This window comes from Pieris brassicae, chromosome 5 (genome assembly GCF_905147105.1).
Source record: "Pieris brassicae chromosome 5, ilPieBrab1.1, whole genome shotgun sequence".
NCBI lineage: Eukaryota > Metazoa > Arthropoda > Insecta > Lepidoptera > Pieridae > Pieris > Pieris brassicae.
In genome coordinates, this window is record NC_059669.1 from 13,677,116 (window position 1) to 13,701,721 (window position 24,606).

The 24,606-nt window shown below is 32.8% G+C and overlaps 2 protein-coding genes across 3 annotated transcripts; both read left to right on the forward strand.

Moving 5' to 3' along the window:
• Positions 1-3,578: 3,578 nt before the first annotated feature.
• On the forward strand, positions 3,579-7,784 carry LOC123710258. The gene is made up of 3 exons (XM_045662053.1): positions 3,579-3,658; positions 4,415-4,623; positions 4,736-7,784. The coding sequence occupies exons 1-3, from the start codon at positions 3,611-3,613 to the stop codon at positions 7,773-7,775; spliced, it is 3,297 nt and encodes a 1,098-aa protein (XP_045518009.1). The 5' UTR covers positions 3,579-3,610; the 3' UTR covers positions 7,776-7,784.
• A 1,631-nt stretch (positions 7,785-9,415) lies between these two features.
• On the forward strand, positions 9,416-23,360 carry LOC123709675 (lysosomal acid glucosylceramidase-like). 2 transcript variants are annotated; one of them, XM_045661170.1, is made up of 13 exons: positions 9,416-9,520; positions 9,885-10,012; positions 11,330-11,381; positions 13,170-13,308; positions 14,282-14,438; positions 15,039-15,199; positions 15,983-16,106; positions 16,786-16,899; positions 17,822-17,969; positions 19,241-19,314; positions 20,779-21,059; positions 21,423-21,521; positions 23,250-23,360. In XM_045661170.1, exons 1-13 carry the CDS (start codon positions 9,469-9,471, stop codon positions 23,320-23,322), a joined length of 1,602 nt encoding a protein of 533 aa, XP_045517126.1. In that variant the 5' UTR covers positions 9,416-9,468; the 3' UTR covers positions 23,323-23,360. The 2 variants fall into 2 exon arrangements, with proteins under 2 accessions (XP_045517126.1, XP_045517127.1); XM_045661171.1 differs by lacking the exon at positions 23,250-23,360 and having other exon boundaries at positions 21,406-21,470.
• The last annotated feature ends 1,246 nt before the right edge of the window (positions 23,361-24,606 follow it).

Here is a 24,606-nt window from a genome sequence, read left to right on the forward strand (position 1 = left end):
CGTGTTATCCTATTTTTATAAAATGTTTGTGTATATTCGCAAAAAATACATATAAATATTTTTTTCTGAAAATCAATTTCATATGTTTTCAGATATTGACTGCCTGTCAAGTAAGAACAAAAGGCCAGGGAGCGTATATTAATGCCATTATCCTCTACGGCCCGTAGAATAACTTGAAAGGTGGTGATATTGTAGTACCATATATACCAGCTGTGCCAAAACTGAATTGAGGAAGCCACCGTTACGTGGGTTTGCTACACAAGCAAACGCTTTATATTGACGCAGATGATATAGAATTTCTATAGTAAGTATTCAAGTAGTTCTAACCATAGGTACATATACATTAAATAATTACTATTAATAAAATTAAATCATTGTAATTTTATGCTCTTAGTACATTTCCCCTGCGAAACGTGCAATAATAAAAGTACTTACTTCACTTACGTAAAACTATAAGCGATACCTCCAACAATCAAATAACAATCAAAAGAAAATGTCGTAGCTTTTAGATTCAGAGGAACTAATCCTACATTACAATCACTTTAAAAAGGCGTAGTACCTGGGCGCATGATATCAAATTGAAAGAACGAAGGTGTGAGAAAATCGGAGGTGTGCTAAAAGCATTAACGAATTTTCTCTTTCGTCTCTTTCTGTCAAATTGTTCATTTAGTGATTAAAAGTAGTATTTGTTCGAAATACATAATTTTAATTTAATAATTTTTGATGAGAGTGATCCCAAATATTTTTTTTCGGCTGATGGTCACATTTATTAGTTCAGTCATTGTTGAGATTTACTCGGGTTACCTTAGACACATTTTTATTTTGATATATCCTTTTTGTTAATTATAATTGATAATATTTATGTCCACTATTTATAGTTGTTATATTTTATAGTAGTACGTTTTTGAGAACTATCGTGAGGCAAGGTATTAGCATCAGTCTAACCTCTCTTTGTTCTCAAACTAATAAAATTTCTCCAAATCCGTACGTGGCTGATAATAATAATGTGTGCCTTTCTTCCTGGTAAGAAGATATTGTAACGAGGTATGTACTCAGGACTTATTATTTTAGTATAAGATTGTTTATCGACTGCCACCAAACCGTTCTTTGTGATACATATTTTTTTCTATATTATGTAGTGAATTTATGTGTAGGTGTAGGTTTTTATGTTTAAAAGAGAGATCCCCTGTGTTATGTTAGGGATATAGGAAGCCTATAATATTTTATAGTGCTGTGACATCCGACAATATTCTTTAAATATTTACAGCTAAAAGTTAGTACTTACAGGTTCTCACCGCCACTACTGCGCCACACTACTTATAGTACATTTCACGAATTTAACATTTTTTCGCAGAAATCTTCCAGGGATCTGGACTTCTTTAATACTTTTACTATTAGCTCCAGAGTTATCATTGTATTAATTTGTTTCTCAGAAACGGTATTGTACAGATTTGGTTTTAATGAATAAGATTTTTATCTCTAGATTTTATTTCCGAGTACATTTATATTAAACTTATGTTACCAATAAACCATATATTTCATTATTTACACATAGTTTGCTGACAGTAAACTGCGCTTGAAGCGATTTCAGTGTTGAGTATTGTCATATAAATTCACATATTTTAATTTACTTACAATACATTTAAATATGTTACATTCGCAAACCGCTGTGGTTTGTATAAATGTAACCACAGCAGTCTTGTTTAGGCACGCGGCATATAAAAATAGTGTTTCAACTTCTTTTTATGTTGGTAACGTTATGCTGCCTAATAACAGACTGGGTAGTCCATTTATTAGCCGATACCTCAACGTTCTCTCGCCATATATCCGTTAAAGGATTATATATCTTTACAGTAGTAAAGGATAAAGTTTCAAGTATAAATCTTGAATGCGATTTTTGTTATTAGCCACACATCACTATTGTTATAAAGTACTTGAAACATTATGTAAATTATCTAATTATTCGTGTGTATTTAAAAAAAAACTTAGATATTTGTGAAATAGACTTTATATGTGCGCATTTAACATTCGCTCGAACGGTGAAGGAAAACATCGTGAGGAAACCTGCTTAGACCCAAAAAGTCGACAGCGTGCGTCAGGCACAGAAGGCTGATCACCTACTTGCCTAATAGATTAACAAATGATAATGAAACAGACACAGAAATCTGAGGCCCAGACCTAAAAAGCTTATAGCGCCATTGATTTTTTTATGGTACAAAAATATTGTAGTGGTACAATTTGAGTTTCGCATATTCTGTCACAAATAAAACTCCGACAACTCCGAACCATATCATTGTAGTCAATTCTTATAGTATTTTATCATCACTAAATTATTTCAATTATTATTACGTTATCACATATTTACTGTTCGAGGTTAACATGTTTAGACAAACAAAAAACTAACTTTCAAACGACACCCATTTTTTATAAATTTATTAACGAGGGTAATCTCTATCTCTATGAAGGTCTAAAGCTGAAGATGCGTAAGCGTAATGCCTATATTACGCTAATAATTAATAATCGACACTTATTTGAATATTAAATCCTTATTTCCATAACATTTATTCTTATAGCGTGTACAAAAACCATTGAAGTCTAAAATGTGTTAAAATAACTTACACAAAACAAATTCTCTAATTAAGAGAAAAATTCAGGTCAGTCTGTAATTCACTAATTCTATAACTTAGCATTTATGAGACAGTTTTTGACGATGTATATGCAGCTTAGGGTCAATTGAAATGATAGCTTACAAAACGCCTTGTGACCTTCAGGCAGTGTTGGCAAGTATAATATGGCGGGATGTCGCCTCTTTGTTTCCTGTTATATTAAAAATAAAGCTTACATGACACATTTGATGACGCGATTTATTTTAATCGTAACGCATCTCTGATTTTCGGCGACTAAGAGTATATAAAAACTAAATAGCTATTAGAAAATCAGTCGTGTAGATTTTAGTAGCCCCTCCTCTCGGTGTCCCCTTTGGCGGCAGCTTATTTTTTGCACAATTTGTCGAATGCCAATCAAAAATAAAAGACAATTTGATTGTAAAGTAAAAATATTAATTAAATATCTTCTCATGACTCACTAGACTTCTCACCAGCGCTTCATATAACGCTCTGACATTAGTGATACTCGTAAAATAATTTTATTATCCCCAGGTTTTTTTTAAAAAAATTCGACAGATCCGTCTTATGTTTTCACGAAACATCAACGCCGAGACCTTATACATCCGTCGCCCGTTTGATTGATTCCGATCCTATACCAGAAACCATAGAAGCTAAAATAATCAAATTAAACGACCCAAAAAAATATTTTTGACCTTAATCTTCCAGGATTAACTTCTTAAACTTAACGAAACATTAAAAAATATTCAATTTTAATAATTAGCCTTAAATCATTTAATTAGTGTATGTCGTAATTTTATATCACAACACCAACTAGTAATCTCTACACAAAAGTCACGTTTACTCTATAAATCACATAATTGATATGAATATAATCAATATGAGATAATGATAAGATGATTTATCTGTATAAAAATAATAAATGATATAATAACATGAGTATTTCATCTTGCGATCTGGGATTGTACGTAAATGGTTTTGTGAAAATGTGGAAGTGTATTGGCCTCCTGCTGTTTTTAGGACAATGTATTATAGTGAGTATAAATTTTATTTAAAAATAATTAACTCAATATTATATTAATACTAGCGGACCCGACAAACGTTGCCCTGTGTGAACTACGAATATTGATTTCGAATTGGTATAATTAACTAAAAATGCTTTATGATAAACAACATTCTTTGTTTGTTTTTCTGGCGCGTATTATGTATTCTGTCAACTATAATTATCTGTCGGTTACATGAAAAATGTTTGAATTGTAAAAGCGCTATGCTTTAAAATTTAGCAAATTTGCTTTCATAAGAATCTTCTCCTGACAATAGTAAACACAACAAAAAGAATTAGCGAAATCGGTCCAGCCTATCACGCGTGATGCCGTGACCAAGGGAAATAGGGAAATAATATTAATTTATCTATATATATATAGATTAATTAAATTTTCATGAAAAGGACTAAGAGTGACATAGAAATGTAGTTTGGGATTAATGTTCATAGGGTGATACATAGATGGCGCTACTAGTATTAAAGAACTTAGTAGTTCGCCCCAACCTTCAAAACACGTTTATGATTTTTACAACTGTCATACTATTAGATTGTGAGGTATAGTATTAGAGAGAAGGAATTTTTTATGTATTTAAAAAATGGATAAAATTATTACATGAATACTGGTCGTTGTCTGCCATATTAGAAACTGTCAATAACTGTAATAATTATATTAAAGTAAAGTCATACGATTCTACCATAAGAAAATACACAGTTTGTTATTCATTAGATTTTTGTTTTATTCCTTAAGGTTACCTCGGAATCCAGCGAAACCCCAGGCACACGTAATACCAGGAACATAGAATGCTGCCCTTGTCCAGAGGGTAGAAGTGCTGATCTCACTGCGTCAGCGACCACCCATTTCAATGATGACTGCCCGTGCAAAGTACGAAGTGCCGATTCCAATCCTGCAGCATCAATTTTCACGCCAATATTTCGTGCTGCTCGTCCACCGGCTAGGTAATCATTCAATGTTTTGTTTCTAATATTGTGTGCAATGTTCGGTTATCAAATTGCCAAAGCCAGATTCTACTATGGAAGGTGCCTACCTCAACCTTTAAATTTGTTGCAGGCAATTACAACAAAATGACATGAAGCCTTTATTAGAACCGGAAGTAGGTCTTGCGTCCTCAGTACTTGAAACTTTGCGAGAAGCTACTGAAGAAGAATATCAAGAAGCACTGGCTAGAGATGCTGCCAGGAATGCTTTACAGGATGATATCAATAAACTTGTAAAAATCGTAGTGAATCATGAGCCTCCAGAGGCCGATGCTGAGCCAGAAGCTTCAAACAGTCAAACCGTAAGGTGTGTTGATCCTTTAGAAAATAATAACTATTTGGCGCGCAGCTCTCTTGATTATCCTAGTATTGGACAAACGCCGATTTCAGACAGAACAGGTGGCATTAATGAAGCTCAGAATATTTTTTATAGAACGTTAGACAAATCGAGAAACGCGAAATTTTCTGACAGCCTAATATATCAAATGCCTCTTCAAAATAGGTTAAAAACTCCCTATCTAGAACAAGATGCATTAGTTTCGCCTACTCATAATTTAAATACACTTGTTCAAGCATCTGAAGAGTTACCTATTACATCTTTATTACAAGGAAGAAATAACCTACTAAAGCAATTGGATTTAAGACATATATTAAATTTAGATAAAGTTACATCACTCGTTCCTAAAGAAATATTAGGTGGAAGGAATATTATATTACCAGATAGGATAAACAATTTCCCAAGTAATTACCCTGGAAATGTTTTAGATGAAACGTTAGCTGAGTCGGAAAATATAGAAAATTGTATAACTGCAGATAAATCAATTAATAGTGTAGGGACTGCTACAACAAAAATATTAAACATTCTTCCAACACAAAACAATCATGAAATTCAACCAAAAGCTTCAGAAAATTCAGAATATAAGGACAATATATTTAACAAAGGCGATGGTACAATTGAAGAAAGTCGTGACAATTTTAAAATGGTTCTTTCACCTGACAATAACGGCTACAAGACTTTGTCAAGCCCCTTAGATAATGAATATGAACACCCACAATTTAAAACTCATCAGTTAACCACACAAGATAAAGATATACCGTCAATTAAGGGAAGTATCTTAAAAACTTTAGACGACTTTAGGGAAGCAAATGCTGTCATTCACGAGAACTTAAAATCAAGTCTTGATGATGTTTTACAACTTAATTCAGCTCGTGTAGTATCAGATGGTGACATTAAAACACAAGCAGTTCCTGTTACACTCGAACCACAAGTATGGAATAATAAACTTGAACAATTGCCTAGGCTCAAATATGCCGATCAAGACGCTGTTTTAAAGAATTCTGATTTGAACCAAAACCAGCAAATAACAAATTTACATCCAAATCGAGAAACTGATCAAAGGAATGCTGAAAGTGAGATTAAAACAGATATAATGCAAAAGGACAGCCCAAATACTGATACATGTTTGGTGTATGGCCAAAGCAAAAATGCGAACAGTGATCTAAGTGAAATGAAAACGGCTGCAAGTGAACCATCCAATACGCGATATGGATTTTCACGAATGTCACAAAACAATTTAGAGAATAGAGCCAAAAATGCTCTTAATTTACGGGTGCCAATAAAAAATGTAGAGGATATAAATTTAGATATATTTGATTTTCAACCATTCTCTATGGATCAAGATAGTACAAGGAATACAATTAGTTCGTTACCACGCTTAAACATGAAATCTTATAAAACTAGAGTACCGATCCCTCAGTCATTGGATTTAAAACCTGTCAAGTTACAAAAAGCCTTTAGAAAAGGTAATGATGTACTGGGAGCTGTTTTAACAATCCAACCACATTCTGAAGGAAAAAGTAACAACATGGTATCATCTCAAAGCAGAAGTAGTGATAATATTTTTAACCATCCTTTAGGGATGCTACCAAGTTTTGATGATTTACGATCATTTTTAGAACATAGTGCAAAACATATACTGAAGTTACCACACCTATCAAAAAATGTTGGAAATTTAGATTCCCCTCTAATCAATATAGAAGATGCTGCAGATAACCTAAGAACATATACGGAAGATACATTAAAAAACGTTCAACAGTCTTTGGGCAATACATTGCATAACGTTCGAGACAGAGATCGTACTATAATAGGAGACGCACTTCTTAACCCAAATGGCTTAGTTGACTCCTTATCTAGAAATAATTTGGATGTGAACGAGAAGCTACATGATTTACATATAGATCTTAATGATAGATTACAAAGAATATTTGACCAATCTAGATCATCTTCTAACATACGGCCATTAAACTCCCGGTATAATTTATATCCCAAAAATATTCTAATGCAAAGGAAACAAACAATAACAGACGAAAAATTATTAAGCAACAGAATTTATCAAAATAGACCTCTTTCTAAGATACCTTCAAATAGAGACAGTAACATTTTGCATCGAAAGCTAAATCCAAAAACCTCAATACAGAGTCAAAGAGACTTCGACAATTCACGTACAAATCTCCCTGTTAGAAAAGTAAACAAACCGATTACTTTACAGAATGCACGACTTAGCAAAACGGTTGAATCAAATCCCAATTTACAAAGAGTATTTCAACCCAAAGAATATAAGAGCGTTCCCTCACTTATTACAGCAAAGAAAGCAGCGATACTAGAATCGCTTACTAACAAAAAGCCTTTATTGCCAATATTGGAAAAAAAAATATTTAATCCAACTTTATCTAGAAACACTCAACCAGAACGCAATTTCTTAACACGAAATACACTAACACTTGAGCAAAAATCTTCACCAAGTGAAAGTGTATATAATACTGTACCAATAGAAGAAACAGCTAGAGACAGTGTACAAGTCAAAAACATCGATGATAAAAAATATAAGGCAGCACTGCCTCCATCATTTTTGAAAAAAACATTTTTACCTAACATTGCTGAAAATAACTTTTTGTCGAAGGTAAAAGAAGCTGTGACGAAGGATACTCAAGTTAATTCAAATATTGGAGATAGAAACGATGTAGTACCATCCCCTTCAGAGATTATTAAATCTGCTGAACCCCCAAAAGAGAATATAGCATTTAACTGCAAAATGGTTTGTGATAAGGCTTAAATTTATATATATATATATATATATATATAAAGACTGGTAAATAATATATGATAACCTAACGAAAAATCTTTTATTTTATTTCTCGAATTATAGGCTCACTACATATGTATTATGAACCAGCGGCCGCTAGTTTGTATATAGTTTCATTATCGGACGTCAAGGCAAAATACAAAATACCATCCGTATCACCTCGACGTCCGACGTTCCACAACTGAGAGTTTTCTAAGGCAGTTTTTGGCGCGAACCGCCACTTTGTGGAACCAGCTACCCGTTGAAGTATTACGGAACTAATTCGACTTAGAGTCCTTCAAGAAAAGAGCGTACCAATTATTGAAAGGTCGGCAACCCACTTGCGAACCTTCTGGCAATGGAGTGTCCATGGGCGGTGGTATCACTTAACATCAGGTGAGCCGCCTGCCCGTTTGCCTCCTATAACATACAAATATATATTTATCAGATTTGGCAGTAGAACCATTCTTTAATATTTAAATAATCTGAAATAATTTTGAATAAGTATGATATCATCTTCGAAACTTATCAAGTACGAAATAAATATTGAACTATCAGGTTAACTTTGCAACAGTATTTTCGCATTTCGTGTACATATATTGAGATGTAATGTATAACAAAATGCACAATTCTTGATAGATAATCACATTAATGTATAATAATATATATCGATAAATCACGTTATTTCAATTATTTTATTACGCACGTAAACAAAAATTGTCACGTGCACTAACGCAATTTAGGCTTAGTTTTCATAATTTAAATTGTCGAAAGCATCGACGGCGATATGAGTAAATTTTTTAAACTCAAACTTTTTTGTTAATAGTTATTTTATTATAGTCTCCATAAATATAGCCAACGTTATATGTGCAAATATCAATTTTGGGTTTATTATAAACTCACTAGGTACAGTAAAATGCTATTTTCCGAGGCGAATAGTATGGTACAACCTTAAGTAGCCCGGGTAGAGTAGGTACAACAAAAGACAAGTAGTAATAATAATAATTAATCGTTTATTTGCCAAGATAGTGGTACAATTATCAGTGTGCCAGTTCGGCAGTGATCTATAACTTCTAGGAAGGTGATTGAATAGTTTTATAGCAATGGCGTAACAATTTTTTGCATACATCGTGGTGGAGCATGCAGGCATATGCACAGCCGTGTCATAGTACATTCCAAAAAGACGAATAATAATATATCTGATATATATACACTAAGTTAGTATTAAAAAAATATTTATTACATTTGCGTTTCCCCAAAGAATAATTTGTGTCGTTGCTAATTTTGGATCATTATAATGTCAATAATATCGTGAAATGTTGTATTCAAAATTCCATTCCTTAATTTTTTACCGCCTCTTGTTTCTGTTTTGCACTCTCCACTGGACAATCTATACAATAAGAATAATGGAAAATAGACTGCCCTATATCTTCTGCAGAAGACAGGGCTGCGGTGCAAGAAGTTGTGCGGCGCCAGACATGAAGAGTGTGACTGAAGAATATCTCCTGCGTACATAGGCAATACTCAAAAGAGATAAGCCGCCGTCACCGAGTCAGTCGGGTTTTTCGTCATATAGGCACAACAATATTTTATTATCACTCATTTGGAAAGTATAATAAAGGTATCTAACATTTTTTCCCGTTTTCAGTATTACATTGAAACGCTTAAGGGTAAGAATGGAAATATGGAACGCTACATAATTTTAATAGTCCTTTTAAGTGTGAATTGTTTTGGAGGTAAGTTAAATTAGTGTTATATTAATTAAATATTAACATTAATAATATTCTACTTAAAGTTATCTTTATTTTAAACAGTGAAAGGCGTTCCTTGCGAGATATTTTGACTTATTTCATTACGTTTTTCATTACGAACACATACTTTTTACATTATATATATTACAAATGTTGCCATTTTACCTGTTATTTCAATCATTTGTTTAAAACAAGAAGGTTAACGAAACGCGTTTACTAGTCACTGAAGTTGTATGTGAATTAAAAAATATATAAACAATAGAAAACAGATCTTTAAAATATATATATTCAAGATAAATAGTCTAACCATGCAAACTGAATTGCTGAAATATGTTTATATTACTTATAGACAAACCGTGTTCCGTACGAAAAATACAAGGGCAGTCAGTCGTATGTGTGTGTAACTCCACTTATTGCGATGAAGTGCGACGGAGGCTACCAGGTGCTGGTCAATTCGTGATTTATGAAAGTAATGAGGTAAAATTTAAATTTTGACTGTGTTTTGGTTTCTTCACTAGTTACATTGAGACAATTATACGAGCTAAGAACTTTTAAAATACCTAGAAATATACACTTAGAATATATCTCAGTGCCGATTTCAAACTTTAAATATTTATAAAAAAATACAAACTGTATTTGTAATATTATAATCGCCGTAAATTATAATGTCTTATACATGCGGATTTTATGTACGGAATATTACACCGTCAAGATGTCTTCCATCACGGCGAATGCTATCTTCAAAGCGGGCTCGCGAATTTGCAGAGACACACCACAGGACGGCAACTGATATGGCTCTCACTTCTGTAGTTATTTTAGTCCTCAACTGCTCAAAACTCGTAAGAGGTATTATAAACCTTTGAATGATATAACCCCATAGAAAAAGGCAGCTGAGGTTAACTCGGGAGATCTGAGTGGCCACAATATGTCTCTAAAGCGGCTTATGATTTCTCCTGGCTTTTAGTGTGTCGATGGAGACCCTAGCCGTGTGGCATGTGGCCTCATCTTGCTGAAACCATACACCTGTCTTGTCAATAATCTCTACTTGCATCTGTGGCATATATAAAATATAAATCATGTCAATATACCGCCCGCTTGTCACTGTCACCGTTGCGCCTCGAAGAAAAATGATTTTCATCGCCGATATTGCAACCATAGAGTAACTTTGGTGCTGTGTAATGCTTTCTGATGGATTGCTTGATGACCAGTAACGACAATTGTGACGAATGACGTACCCTTCGAGGTGAAAGTGTGACTCATCAGGAAAATAAGCATAGTCCATCGCATTTTCCTCTTAACAATTCAGTAAACATCTTGTCACTTTGAACTTTTCTACCCACGACATAACTAAATGCTAGGGTTTGTGTTTAAAGTTTAAAATCCGCGCTGAGACTCTTTAATAGACGTGTTATGTTGGAAAAAACACGGATGGTTCATTAAATAATATTGCCTTTATTAACAAACAAAAACACTTAAATTAAATATATTAGAGACCGTTCTTCTTCGAGGTCTTATTTTGAGTTTGATAACGATGCCTTCTCATAGTATAAGATTCCACTGCTCGATTCTGATTAAATTAATTTGATTACGGCTAAGTGTGAATACAAAAAAAATATTTATTATATTTTTTTGTAATGTAAAATTATTTTCATCAAAACTGCTACAGAATCTCACTTGCGATACAGCATACATAATATATTATAATACGGATAATATCCCAAAAATTACATTTCATGTAAAAATATTACGACTAGCATTAGTTTTACTACTTATTATACTTTTGCATATTTTTAGGCCGGAGCACGATTCGAAAAATACGACGGAAACGTGCTGAACTATGACGCAAGTAAGTATTTTACTAAAAAGATTACATAATTTGATTATTGAATCACATTTATACACTGCTTTTGTTGGTGTAATGGTTGCTTTTGGCTCTTAAAGTAAAGGCCGGTGTTGATACATAGAAAAAAAAAGCATTTTTTGTGTGATTAAATAGGCTTTGGAAAAATTCTACATCTAATCATAGTTACCATAACATAGGTTTTAAACAAGTAATTTAACAAATTGAAATTTCAAACCTGGTCAATTATCCTGCTTTAGTTTTATTACTAGGTAACATTGTAGGTAACATGGTATTATTAAAGTTAAACATTGGAAATCTTATGTTTTGTGCTTTTCCCTACTCTGATTCTCTGTCAAATGATGAAAATTATCAAATTTTTAAGTTTATTAATGTTAAATAATCAATTATTATTAGTGGATAATAAAAAAGTATCTTGTACCAATTTAACACATTTTAATAAACCTAAAGGAAAGCAACATACTTTAAGATTATTTCATCAGAACATTCAACGCAGCTCTTACATTACTGGAAATAGAAAAGTTTTTAGAAAAAACCAAGTTCGATATTATTTGTTTAACTAAAGATTGGTTAAATGATCACCAGATAATGTCTATTAATTATGAAAATTATTGTGTAGTAGTAATTATTATCGACAGTTATACACACGGTGGATTAATTTAACATTCATATTAATCAAAAATTCTGTTAAATCTAAGTAAAGGAAGACATTATCAGAATGTCGGTTGAACATTCCATAGAATTGTCCCGTGTCGAGCTCGATAAGCATGATGTAGTATGTGTTTACAGACCTTTGGGATATCAGAATCTATCTGTATTTGATTCTGTAACGGAAGATGTGTTAAAAAAAAACTTAGTACTAGTAGTAAATCAATCATCATAAGTGGTAATTTTTTTTATTAACTTATTAAAAACAAACTCGAATAGTGTCAGATTAACGAGTCTTTTTAAATCATTGAATCTGTTTAGTGTTTTATGGAACAACTAGAGTGACAGCTTCTTCTGACACTTGTATATATAATATTTTTTTGTAATTGTGATTACTTACACAAATAACTTGTTAATAAATTAAAACAATAACGTTTTGTGCCTACACCTGTACAAAAAATTCAAATAAGGTTTAGGCCAATTACATCTGAAAATTTAGAGAAATTAAATAATTCTTTGACCAGTAAATGTGTGTTCAAAACTTTAATATCTTTTGTTTAATTAAAATACTTTTTAATTTTTTGATTAATAGAAAACGACCAATAAATATACCACAAACGTAATAGTAGTTTCCTCAAGTTTTACACGTAAATAAAATAATTACTTTGACTGTTTGAACGCCTTGATATCCCATACAACCTATATATACTAAACGAATTCTCTTCGAACGATGTAGGGTCGTGAATTTGCTTAAATTCAAACAACAATTAATGTGCTATGTTATTATGTGTATATATACACACATATAATATATTATTGTACGGTCACTGGCACACGGCCACCTGCACCTGCACTGGCAAGGCTGGGTAGATTAATATTCAGTCTAACCTCACTTTAATATCAAGCAACATCTTTTGATGAGTAAGTTGCCCACTCTGTTCCTATGTCAGTGAAGTTCTTTATTAATAATATGTTGCCAACATCCGAGGGAACGTCAAGAGCAGGAATGAAAGTTGGAGTTTATGTGTATGAGATTCTCATTACCTTGCAGTGACTATTTATATAAATAAAACCTAGTTATCAATGAGAACACTTATATGACGTATTTTTAACAATATATTGCAGCGATAAAATTGGGTGTGATGCTAGAGCTGGATCCCTCTGAACAATACCAACAGATCATAGGTTTTGGTGGGGCCATCACGGATTCAAGCGGCATCAATTGGAAGAGCCTATCAGATGAAGCTCAACAGCAATTAATCAAGTAAGTTGACTTACTTATCTTCTTGACTTGATGAATTAGTTAGTATTTTCTTGTAGCGGTCCATGTATGGTGGGTCCGGCAGCTTTAAGCAGTCGACAGCACGGCGAAACTCGACCGCAGAGCGACTGCTCCGACCGCTTAGGAACTGCTCGAGGGGTCCGTGTATTGAGGATATGAATTTAGTATGAAAACTGCAGATCGCCTGCAGCACTCGGTATCGGCTGCAATATGTGGTCCGTCTTTGTCCAGCGTAACTTGCACAATTGTAATTTTTGTAACATTTGATTTCTTTCATTGATGTTCATAAGTGTTACCTAAAATAAATATATCCTATCTAAGTTGTAGGCTGTACAAGTACAAACGACAACGTAACTTATAGTTTTTATATCCTGTCTTTTTACTTTTATTAGTTATTGTAAATCTTAGTTAGCATTCATTTTTATCCATAACTGGGGACTGCTTAGCTGAAACTGCATAGCTGTTTCTGTTAACTTTCGTGTATTTATTTGAATAAATAACTAAACTCGATATGAAGTAAGTAAGTAACTAAAGTGATATTCGTATGAAGAACTGAATCTATCATAAACTAACAGAAACTGTACAAGGCAACCAAATTGCTAAAAAAATATAGGTGAAAGGTCATTTCCACGCCGAGCTGTCCTAAGTCTTTATTAGGATGCGTTACATTCTAAATTAGTTAGTTAATAAATTAATTTAATTAGTCTAGATTAGTATACCTACTAATCTATGGCACGCGCCATCACATAGTCATAAAAGGAAGATGACCTTTCTCCTATATTTTTTTAGCAACTTTGTTGCCTTTTTTTTAAATCTAGAGTTTCTGTTAGTTTATCATAGATTACCACTACCAAGTGATGTAGTGGGGTGTGAAATTTTCCTTATTACTATAAATATATTATATACCTAATATATGTACCACTCATATTAAACAACCTCTTCAAAAATATTTCAGCACATATTTCAGTGAAAGTGGTATTGAATACAGTGTTTTACGTGTTCCCATTGCCGGATCAGATTTCTCCACTCATAAATATGCTTATAATGAAAGTCCTGAAAATGACGTCAATCTATCAAACTTCACCTTAGCCCCTGAGGACTTTGATTATAAGGTAACATTTATTTATAAAATTCCTATATATTTATTCTATCTTACCTACTATAACGATAGAACTACACAATACCTACACCCATGATCCTAAAATTAAATAAATAAAAACATGTCAATATCCTCCTAGTATCAGATCGTTATATCAAAATGACATGGCATAAAAGAATCATGGAACGGTGGCATAAATTAATAATAATAATTTATTTATTTACGCAGACAATATGGTTATTATTTTGTAGGTTAGATTTAAAGTATAAATGAAGGTCATTTATGCACAATATTCAATCCAGTTGTCAATGGAATGGAGACAAACTGTTCCTTCATAACTTACTAATGTTTGTAATTTGATAACAAAAAGAATAAACCTGAAGTTAAGAGTTTGACATTATGACATTATAATAGTTAATAAGACATCTCACTTTTTTGATATGGCTGTTTGTGAGTTTTTTATTAAAAATTAACTTGAATGTACCACTTTTTTACATATTAACAAATTACGTTAAATTTCCTTATTTTTGGTCAAAGGGTTTGTAGGTCAAAGGTCTATGACAATTTGTGTGAGTTAAGGTAGTTCTATAAAAGCTAAGATAATATATTACAGATACCATTTATAAAAGCGGCTTCAGCTGTTTCACCAACTCCAATTCTTAACTTGGCATCTCCATGGTCTCCACCCGATTGGATGAAGGAGGGCTTGGAGACGAACAACTGTGGTCGTCTCAAAAGGGAATACTTTCAAACATATGCCGACTATTTATACACGTAAGTATAGGGCAACGCTAAATTTAATTAATTATATCGTGTGATTTCTCGGATCAAAATATAAATAAAGTGTTTTAGATTAGACATCTAGAAGGCTGATTGCATACTATAGATCGTATAGAGATAAAGCCTGTTTGTTTCTTTCGACCAAGCTCATAATTAAGCGTTGTACATACAAGCAAGTTATACCGTAGTATGAATCTAAATATGTCTGAATAAGAACCTAAAATTAAATTACGTCTATTTTAATTGTACAAAAGTCAACTTTTAATAAAATTCCCATATTGTTTATGAAAAACGTCACTGAGCGGTTATAGGGTTATGGGAGATGGAAAGAGCGAGATAAAAATTACAATGTATTTAGCTATTAGTAATAATAAATGAGTATTACTGTATTCTAAAAGTGGTTAATCATGTTATTTCACTTATATAATTTTATAATATGGGTATGTATTTCTCGAATATCAAAAAATCTTTCACCATTAGAATGCTGTTTTTGAATGATTCACTTATTTTCCTCATAGAAAAAAGCAAATGACCACGATACAGATAAAGAAATCTGAGGTTTATACTTGAAAGGAGCGACACATTTTTGGCTAAGGTTCCAAAATGTTAAAAAGTCTGCTGCGCACTATTATGTCTATGAATGAGACAAATATCTGGTTACATTTTTGCTTTTATTTGTTACCGTCAAAGACTCATACAAAACTTTTAGCTTTGTGAAAAGAATATAAGTAGTGATAGAACACTTTTTAACTGTGAGTAAATAATTATGTTTTTCAGCTTTATCGATCTTTATAACGACGAGGGAGTACCCATATGGGGTTTGACTCCAGTCAACGAACCGACGAATGGAATAAAGCCAGATACACAAATTAACTGCATGACTTGGAACGTCGACATGATGGTAGTTTATTTTTTACCAGTTTACGGGTATAACATTACAAGCTAACACGCAAAAATAACAATAAAAATAGTTGGACACCCTTTAACAGGCAAACCCATCATGCTTTCTACTTAATAATAATTTCTATAAGTTATTGCAAAGTTTTGGAAAACATATTTCTGTGAAATGTATGTAATAGAATAATAGGGACCAATTTTTATTAGCTAACTTCCACAACCTAGAAATTAACTTAGACTTTACCATTCGTAAGAAGTTAGGATGGTTCTACGAAAGGGAGTGAACAAAGACTCATATTTTGTGCTACTAATTGTTACTTAATGCAATAAATGCTTTAGGAAGAATTTTTCAGCGATGATAACTTCCAATGGCGATAACGATAGTAGACCGGCTTTTGTATGACATTTGGAATGCTTCGTCCGTCGGTCACGTTGCTAAGGACCGCTCTACACAACCTAACATTAAAATCAGGATCAAAATCGATATTCCAAGTTACAGAGTTCCTTAAGTTACAGCTAATCCAAGTTTTATGAAAAACACATTGCGTTTTGTATCAGGAAATTAAACCAAAACTAAAAAAGATATAAAAGCATTATTATTTAGTAGATAAACACACTTATTAAACATACGATTTGGAGAAATTGTCCAACCTACTTTTAAAAGTTCATTTCAATATTTTCAGGGAAATTTCATTAAGAGACACCTTGGGCCCACAATTCGCAGCTCCAACTATAGCGATGTCAAAATCGTTGCCTGTGACGACCAACGACCATTTATGCCCTACTGGGTCAATGGGGTAAGAAATATTCGTTACTTTGCCCACCGTTGGCCACTAGGCAATGGCGAGACAACCTTTAGGGTTTTAGTTTCTTGTATCTGCTTTGTGATATCTTTTTCTTTATATATAAGTAAGTTTTCAGCCTTCTGTGCCTAACACACGCCGTTAGCCTTGGGCCTCAGGCATGCCGGTTGTCACGATGTTTTACTTACTCACTCGCCACTATAGCGTGATGTTCAACCGATTCTACAAAGATTTATATTTTCGTATGTTGCTTACGAAAACATGCGAAAACTAGTGGAGGATTCTAGCAATTTTATTACAATTACAAGGCTACATCCCTGACACTATAGATATTCAATACTACTATAATTTGTTCCTGAGATATTTAAAGTATTTTGACAAGGTGTCGACACAAACATTTGCGTTAATATTATTAGTAGGATTTATTATTATCAGTCTTTTTTCTTTCAAGAGTCAATACAAAATTGGCTAACAAGTGAACTAATTATTCCTCTTAGGTATTGCATCGTATTATAACATCCATTTTATATATTTTTATTAAACATTTACGTTTACAATGCTACATGTGATGACTGGTCGGCCTTGAATTCGTGTATGCGGTGATGTTAGTTATTTTTGACAATGTATTTGCGTGTTGTTCCCACGAGAATGTAAGTGCATGCTCCAATTTGACCATGCTACTGCTGATGTCATGTGGAACATGGTGTCATGGTTGCAGCTCCTTACAAACATTTTGTACACAAAAATCTTGGCGATTCAAAAAAGTGGCGGAGAGTTATTGTACGCCCTTGATTTGAGAACTGGGAGTAAATTTAAAATTAGAAGCATTTGATATGTATTTTATATATTATAATTACATTGTGTTACCTAAATGAATAAATGATTTTGAATTTGAAAAATTCTTCTTTATCTTCAGATGTTCAACATGCACCCTGAAACTCTGGACTTCGTCGATGGCCTGGCCGTTCATTACTACTTCGACACTGATCTGAATTCGGTGATCATTGATAATATTAATAAAAAATATCCATCAAAATTCATCATGAACACAGAAGCTTGTGAAGGTATGAAATATAACAATCTGTTGTAAAAACATGGTGATCTCTGCTTGCCATGTGAAAAACATTTATGGGTACAGATCTTTATCTCAGATGTTTAACTCATATTTTGCTAAATGGGTAAATAACAATTCCGTCTCATTTGCTATGTTAATATTGTTTAGTAAACAATAGTCTGGAGGGCCAAACCAAAATTTAGATACTGCCTTTACTTATCAGTTAATAAACCTACTGTAGTGAATATAAGTGTAAGTGCCGTATCTGGGATACCCGGACATTGTCTAAACATTATAGAACACTAAGTCTGTTAATCATTAATAATATAATTAGCTTAAACTAAGGATTACCTTAAGGACTACCTATTCACTAGTATTATAGAAAATTAAGTCAACATAATATTACTTATTAGCCATAATTATTGTATAAACTAGATTGTAATTCATGTCAAGGCACACTTACATGATTACTTATTGCTATGCTGAACAAATCAAAGCTGTTTCGCATAATAGAATTCTAGCCACCATTTCACGTCTCCGCGAACAAGTACTAAGGATAATAATAACAATAATAATAATAAGCCTCTTTATTTCCTGTTTTACAATAGTTGGTAGTTGCTTTTTGTTATTGTTATTATGTTAGCTTAGATTATGTCAGTAATATATTATATATATATAAATGAATGAATGAATATATGAATTAACAGGAATCCCGGTTTGGGTATAGGCCTCCTCCAAAGATACTGTAGCTTTAGTGACGGCTCTTATCTTTATGTTTAACATGCTTTGCTCTAAACCTCTTTGACATACGTTGATTTTATTCACAACCTACTAAGGATAAGATTCATAAACAAGAGTCAGCGATTTGTGTTACTCTCGCGGGAATAATAGTTAACGCGGAGTCTTATTTCGGAATCTCCCCCTAAGACTACTGGTTACTGGCTTTCTTGACGATGTTCTACTTCACTTATGTGGTTAATGTCACACAGAGCAATCCATTGAAATCACATCAACGCTGAGAGTAAAATATCAGCGTATTTAAATTATAATTTAATCCTACATTTATAAGAATTGGAAGAATTATCGCGACACCTACAATCTGTGACACTTGTTGGGATGACGTCATACTACCTTGCTTCCAATACACGACATTTCCATAACAGCCTGTATTGCCTTGATGGTTGAAGGAACACCTTTCGTCATATAAATTAAACTTATCTCAATTATAATAAATCATTAGTATTTTATTCTTTCGTTTGTTATTTTATAACTTTTTTTCAGGTATGTCAGAGATGAAAAAAGTACAAGAAGGATCCTGGAGTAGAGCAGAACGGTACATCAAAGATATTATACAAGTAGGTTTGATTATATAGGGCTATTCGTGCAATCTATAATTTAAAATGTAAGGAATCTCTGAGTGATAAATTTATGGAAACAACGCAGGCTGCAATTTCTCGTACTAGATGATCTAAAATTAGTAATTCTTTTTTCAGCAAAGGGATACTCTTCTTTAATAAAATCACGGATGCTCTTTTATCTCTGCCTTTTAAGAATTGTATTAAATAAAAAGGAAAGCTGCGTAAAATGGCTTACTACAAAGTTAACGATTATCTAGTTGATAAAAGGGCCTGGGACTAGTGCTAGACAGGCTGCTTCTAATTAATTTGCGATATTTGTTTTTTACGCCGGCTTTTTCTCTCGGCCTACATTCTCTGTCTTCTTTGCCGATGAGTAGACATGTCTACCTATTCAAATTTAATGACGTGGAATAAGTGATATTTGTATCTTATGTTCCACAGTAAACATATTTTATTTTTTTATTTTATAAATTGCTGATCCAAATATTGTTCCTCCATCTCCTCTCCAGCCATTGGGACTAGGATATTTTTCCATCGCTTATATTTTTACTAAAAAGATAGATTAAAATCATACTCATTTGTGTTTCGCGTCTGGCGAGATATATCGGTAATATATTATCGGTGATAGAGGGGAGGAAATTAAGGCTTACATACATTTTATTCCCAAATCAAAAAAATACAAAATTTATACAAATATAAAATAAATTTTTGGTGTCTCCACCTTACTAAGGGGTATGAAAACATTTTGTAGGTGTTTGGAGACTGGAGATTCGACCAATGCTACATTATGTAATAAGTATATCTCTTTCCAAAATATTAAAAGAAATGTCAAGCCGGAAAGCCCCGCCATTATAAATATTGTGTACAGAAACAAATCAAGTCACAAAATGACGTTTACACGGCTGTGCCTTAAAATATTTTATACATTTTGCACCTCCAACATTTGTTTAGGTGTTTTAGTTCAGTCTTTCATCTTGGAGTACGATCCAATAACGACTCTTAGTCCTGAGTCCGACTCCTGTAAGTCAAACTGTGTCAAAATATATTGAGATGTCTCTAAGTCTCGTTTCTGAATTCCAGTCCTATTTACTTCGGTAGACCGGCCCTATAAGCGGAGTGGATCTCACTTTATGTATCAATATTATCTAATACTGTAATTATAAAATGATAATACCCTCCTGCCATTGTAGGTTTTTTATATTTTCATTTTGGAGAAGTTATACCTGAAAATATTTATTTATTTACTTCCTTATTTCCTATTTTGACAGTAACTTAATACGAATACAATAGAAAACTAAATTAAAACCATAATATAAACATAACAAATAAAATCTTAAAATCTATACCATTTTATAAATAATGCAATTCTTGTGAATTCAGCCAGTGTGCAAACAAAAACATCTGTCTCACAAGCAATAATATTTATATAGCAATATAACTATATTAACGATATTTTTTTAGGATCTTAACTTGAACCTAGTAGGCTGGTTGGATTGGAATCTATGTCTGGACATGTCTGGAGGTCCCTCATGGTGTAACAATCAAGTGGATGCGCCAATTCTGATCGACGCTAGAAAGGGAGAGTTCATCAAACAACCCATGTTCTATGCGTTGGGTCACTTTTCTAAGTTCTTACCACGGGGGTCGCGAAGACTGAAAATAAATTCAAAAAGCAAGAAAAAGATTTCTAACGTTGGATTCATTACACCACAGAACACTGCAGTTGTTATTCTATATAATGAGTATGTATAGTATAATAAATTATATGTATAGATTATTTAATTAATGCGTGAATTTATTACTAACCCGATGTTTCGAGTGCTTTTTAGAGGTTGTGATCGACGTTAAGTAGACTTACCTTTATTCATATAAACTTACTCGCCTCTTCTAACTTCTAATTTATGCACTCTATCTGCCAAATTGTGTTTTCGCTATGATGAGTAGAGACAGTTAACTACTACTAAAACTAGTGCAATTTTACTAATTTATTTTTTATAATCAAGAGTATATTGTAGTAGGTTAACTAAATTAATTTATTTTGCTAGCTATATGTTTGATACTACTAGAATCGCAGCTAATAAAGAATAGTTTTAATTTAATTTCAGTGGTAACCCGACGGTTGCATCAATTAAACTAAACGATGAACAAGTTATTGTACCATTGGAAAAGAAATCCATTGTTACTGTTGAAATACGATCAGAACAGTAAGTACTAAGAAGCAACTACCTATTCGATATAATTAAAGATTAGAACTTTTAATTTGGCTAGTATGTTAGTCCAGCATTTTATTTTCATTTGTACCAGAACTTATGGCCAGACTAGTAATATAATATGTTCATGTAAATATTAAACTAAAAAGACTAACATTATATTCTAAATAAAAAGTTATAATATACATACCTCATTGAGGTCGTAGGTTCGGTCTAATACTCGTAGCTGAGTTTCAGTATCGGACGTCAAGGCAAAATACAAAATACCATCCGTATCACCTCGACGTCTATCGTTCCAAAACTGAGCGTTTTCTAAGGCAGTTTGTGCCGCGCACCACCACTATGTGGAACGAGCTGCCCACTGAAGCATTTCCGAACCAATTCGACTTAGGGTTCTTCAAGAAAAGAGCGTACGAATTCTCGAAAGGCCGGCAACGCACTTGCGAGCCTTCTGGCAATGTGAGTGTCCATGGGCGGCGGTATCACTTAACATCAGCCTTCTGCCCATTTGCCTCCTATTACATAAAAAAAAACGGTTCAATTCCAGGCTGAGCAGTAATGGACTTTCTGTCTATGTGTGCATTTAACATTCCCTCGAACGATAAAGGAAAACATCGTAAGGAAACCGGCTTGCCTTAGTAGTCGACGGCGTGTGTAAGGCACAGGAGTCACCTACTTGCCTAAGATTGACAAATGATCATGAAACAGATACAGAAATCTAAGGATCAAACCTAATACTGGTGATTCGCTGTTTAGAATAGTTTTACTTAGTAAACCAGAGAAAATATAGATTTAGATTTTTTTCTCTACAATTAAAGCAAGGCAATTGAAGGCATACAAGTGAAAACCATTTCTGTTAATACGTTTATTATTTTTATTAATTTAGTTTAAACCTCTAAATAAATTACGGAATTTGTGACCCATGGTTGAATTACTTTAGCCAGATCTAAATTTCTCTTATCTGTGGAAGTGTTTGGGAGCATAGATTGTTAGAATTTCATTTCATTCGTTTTTCAAATTTAATTTAAACATAACGTTACCACAGAGTAGTAATATTATGATGGTAATTTGTTATGACGATGACGTCAGTTGCATTGATTATTTAAAAAAACATTTGCATTTTATATAAATAAAATGTTGTATATTTAACTATCTTGATTTAGTTAGTTAACAATGGAATATTCATATATATAATTAATTAACTTATATTGTAACTGCATTGTTGATGTCATAAAAATGTTTTAAATGGGAAGAAAAGTATATTCTTCTTAATTTCTAAACACAACAACAGAAGTATTCTAAAATCTTAACGTAAAATAGGTATATAACCATAGTTTTGAAATAGAACCACACAAAAAGTGGTTCATCGTGTAAGCATTTACATGAAGAAAAAACCAACGTGTGTGTTTGTAGTGTATGGTTTATATTCCATAACTAACCAACTATAAACGACAACTAACCAGTAATCGATTAAGGACTATTTAAATTCATGTAACGTCAAACTGGAAAACGTGACTATCTGTAACAAATTGTTTTTTAAGTAATATAGAAATCGAAAACATTTATCATTTATATAAAATACAAGGTTACAATACTTTTTGGCTTACAAATGCTGTTTTCATATAGTTATTCACATAAATTAGCAGGTTGATAACTATCTATTATGTTACAATATACCTTATGCTATTTCTTATGATGATGATAATAAATTTATTTTTTCAGTACACGAGGGGGAGGTAGGCCAAAGAAATTCAAACGAAAAAAAGGAAGAAAACTAAGAAAAACCCTTTATTAAATGTTTAGTTTAACATTTAATTAGATAATTATTAAATAAATAAATGATTCCTCAGTAAAATTTTATATACACTTATGTTTTTTATTGAATTGTCTATGGAGTTAACAGATTTGTGTTTAAAATTTTATTTTAAAATAAAAATATGTTTATTATGGAATAATACTACCATTAAATTTGTATCGCAGACATCGCTACTCATCGGCAAAGAAGACAGAGGGTGTAGGCCTAGAGAAAAAGCAGGCGTAATAAACTCTCGGTACTCTTTTAAAATATCAAATCATCATACAATATGACTATGGCTAACATACATAGAAGAAACCAGAAATAAGGGTCCGCTCTTGATTGTATTAAATTACAAAAATGAAGCAAAACCTCGCAGTCCAGTTTCCGGACGCGGCACTTGTTCACAGGCCCGTGTGAGCCAGCCATCGTTTTACTCGACCATATTTGAGAGAATGAAACGATCTGTCCCCCGCTTTTATAACGCTTATCTTCTTCTTCTATCTTGAATAACTCTAATCGATACGTCAACTGGCTGCCTCCACACCACTCTATCCTGAGCTTGTCTCAAGGCATTAAGGAAGTTGAGACCCATAATTGTCTTAATTTCGGGACGGGACCATTCGGTTCTCTCCTGGCAATATGGCCAAAGTAGCTAAGCACGTTTGTAAATGATAGTCAACAGTCATGGTAAAACTTTCTTCCCTAACACCACATCTCCAATGCCTCTATCTTTAATCGGTCCTGGCCTGGTCTGATTATGCTGAAACTTGTAAAAGTAACGTAAATAACGATAACATAGATAGGACGTCATCAGAAAGTATTAATGTCGCAATTAACTCAAATTTGACAACAATACTATTAGTGCTATATAGAATTTATTTATTTCCTTATGTTTCTAACATGTAACATTCACTCGAGGTGATTATTTTGGTAACTTACATATATTTAAACAAAAAAATAATAATATATGTATCTGTTAAAACATAATACAGATAGTGCAATTCTCCACACACCCATATTATATATAGCTAAACATAGCATTTAGGTACTATTATGTCAAACTAATCATGTGCAAATGCTAATTTGACAAAATTGGAAACGTTAACTTCTTATATATAGTTTTCTTCTTTTGCGCGTATTTCCAATCAGCAAGTCATGTGGAGTGGCTTCCCATTCCCAGCATCTACTCATCTACTGCCGCTGTCTTCTAATTCTAGAATATGATGACGTTCTAGTCGTATGTTAAGTTGCCGAGGAAGTTCGTTCAAGTGACAGACCTTG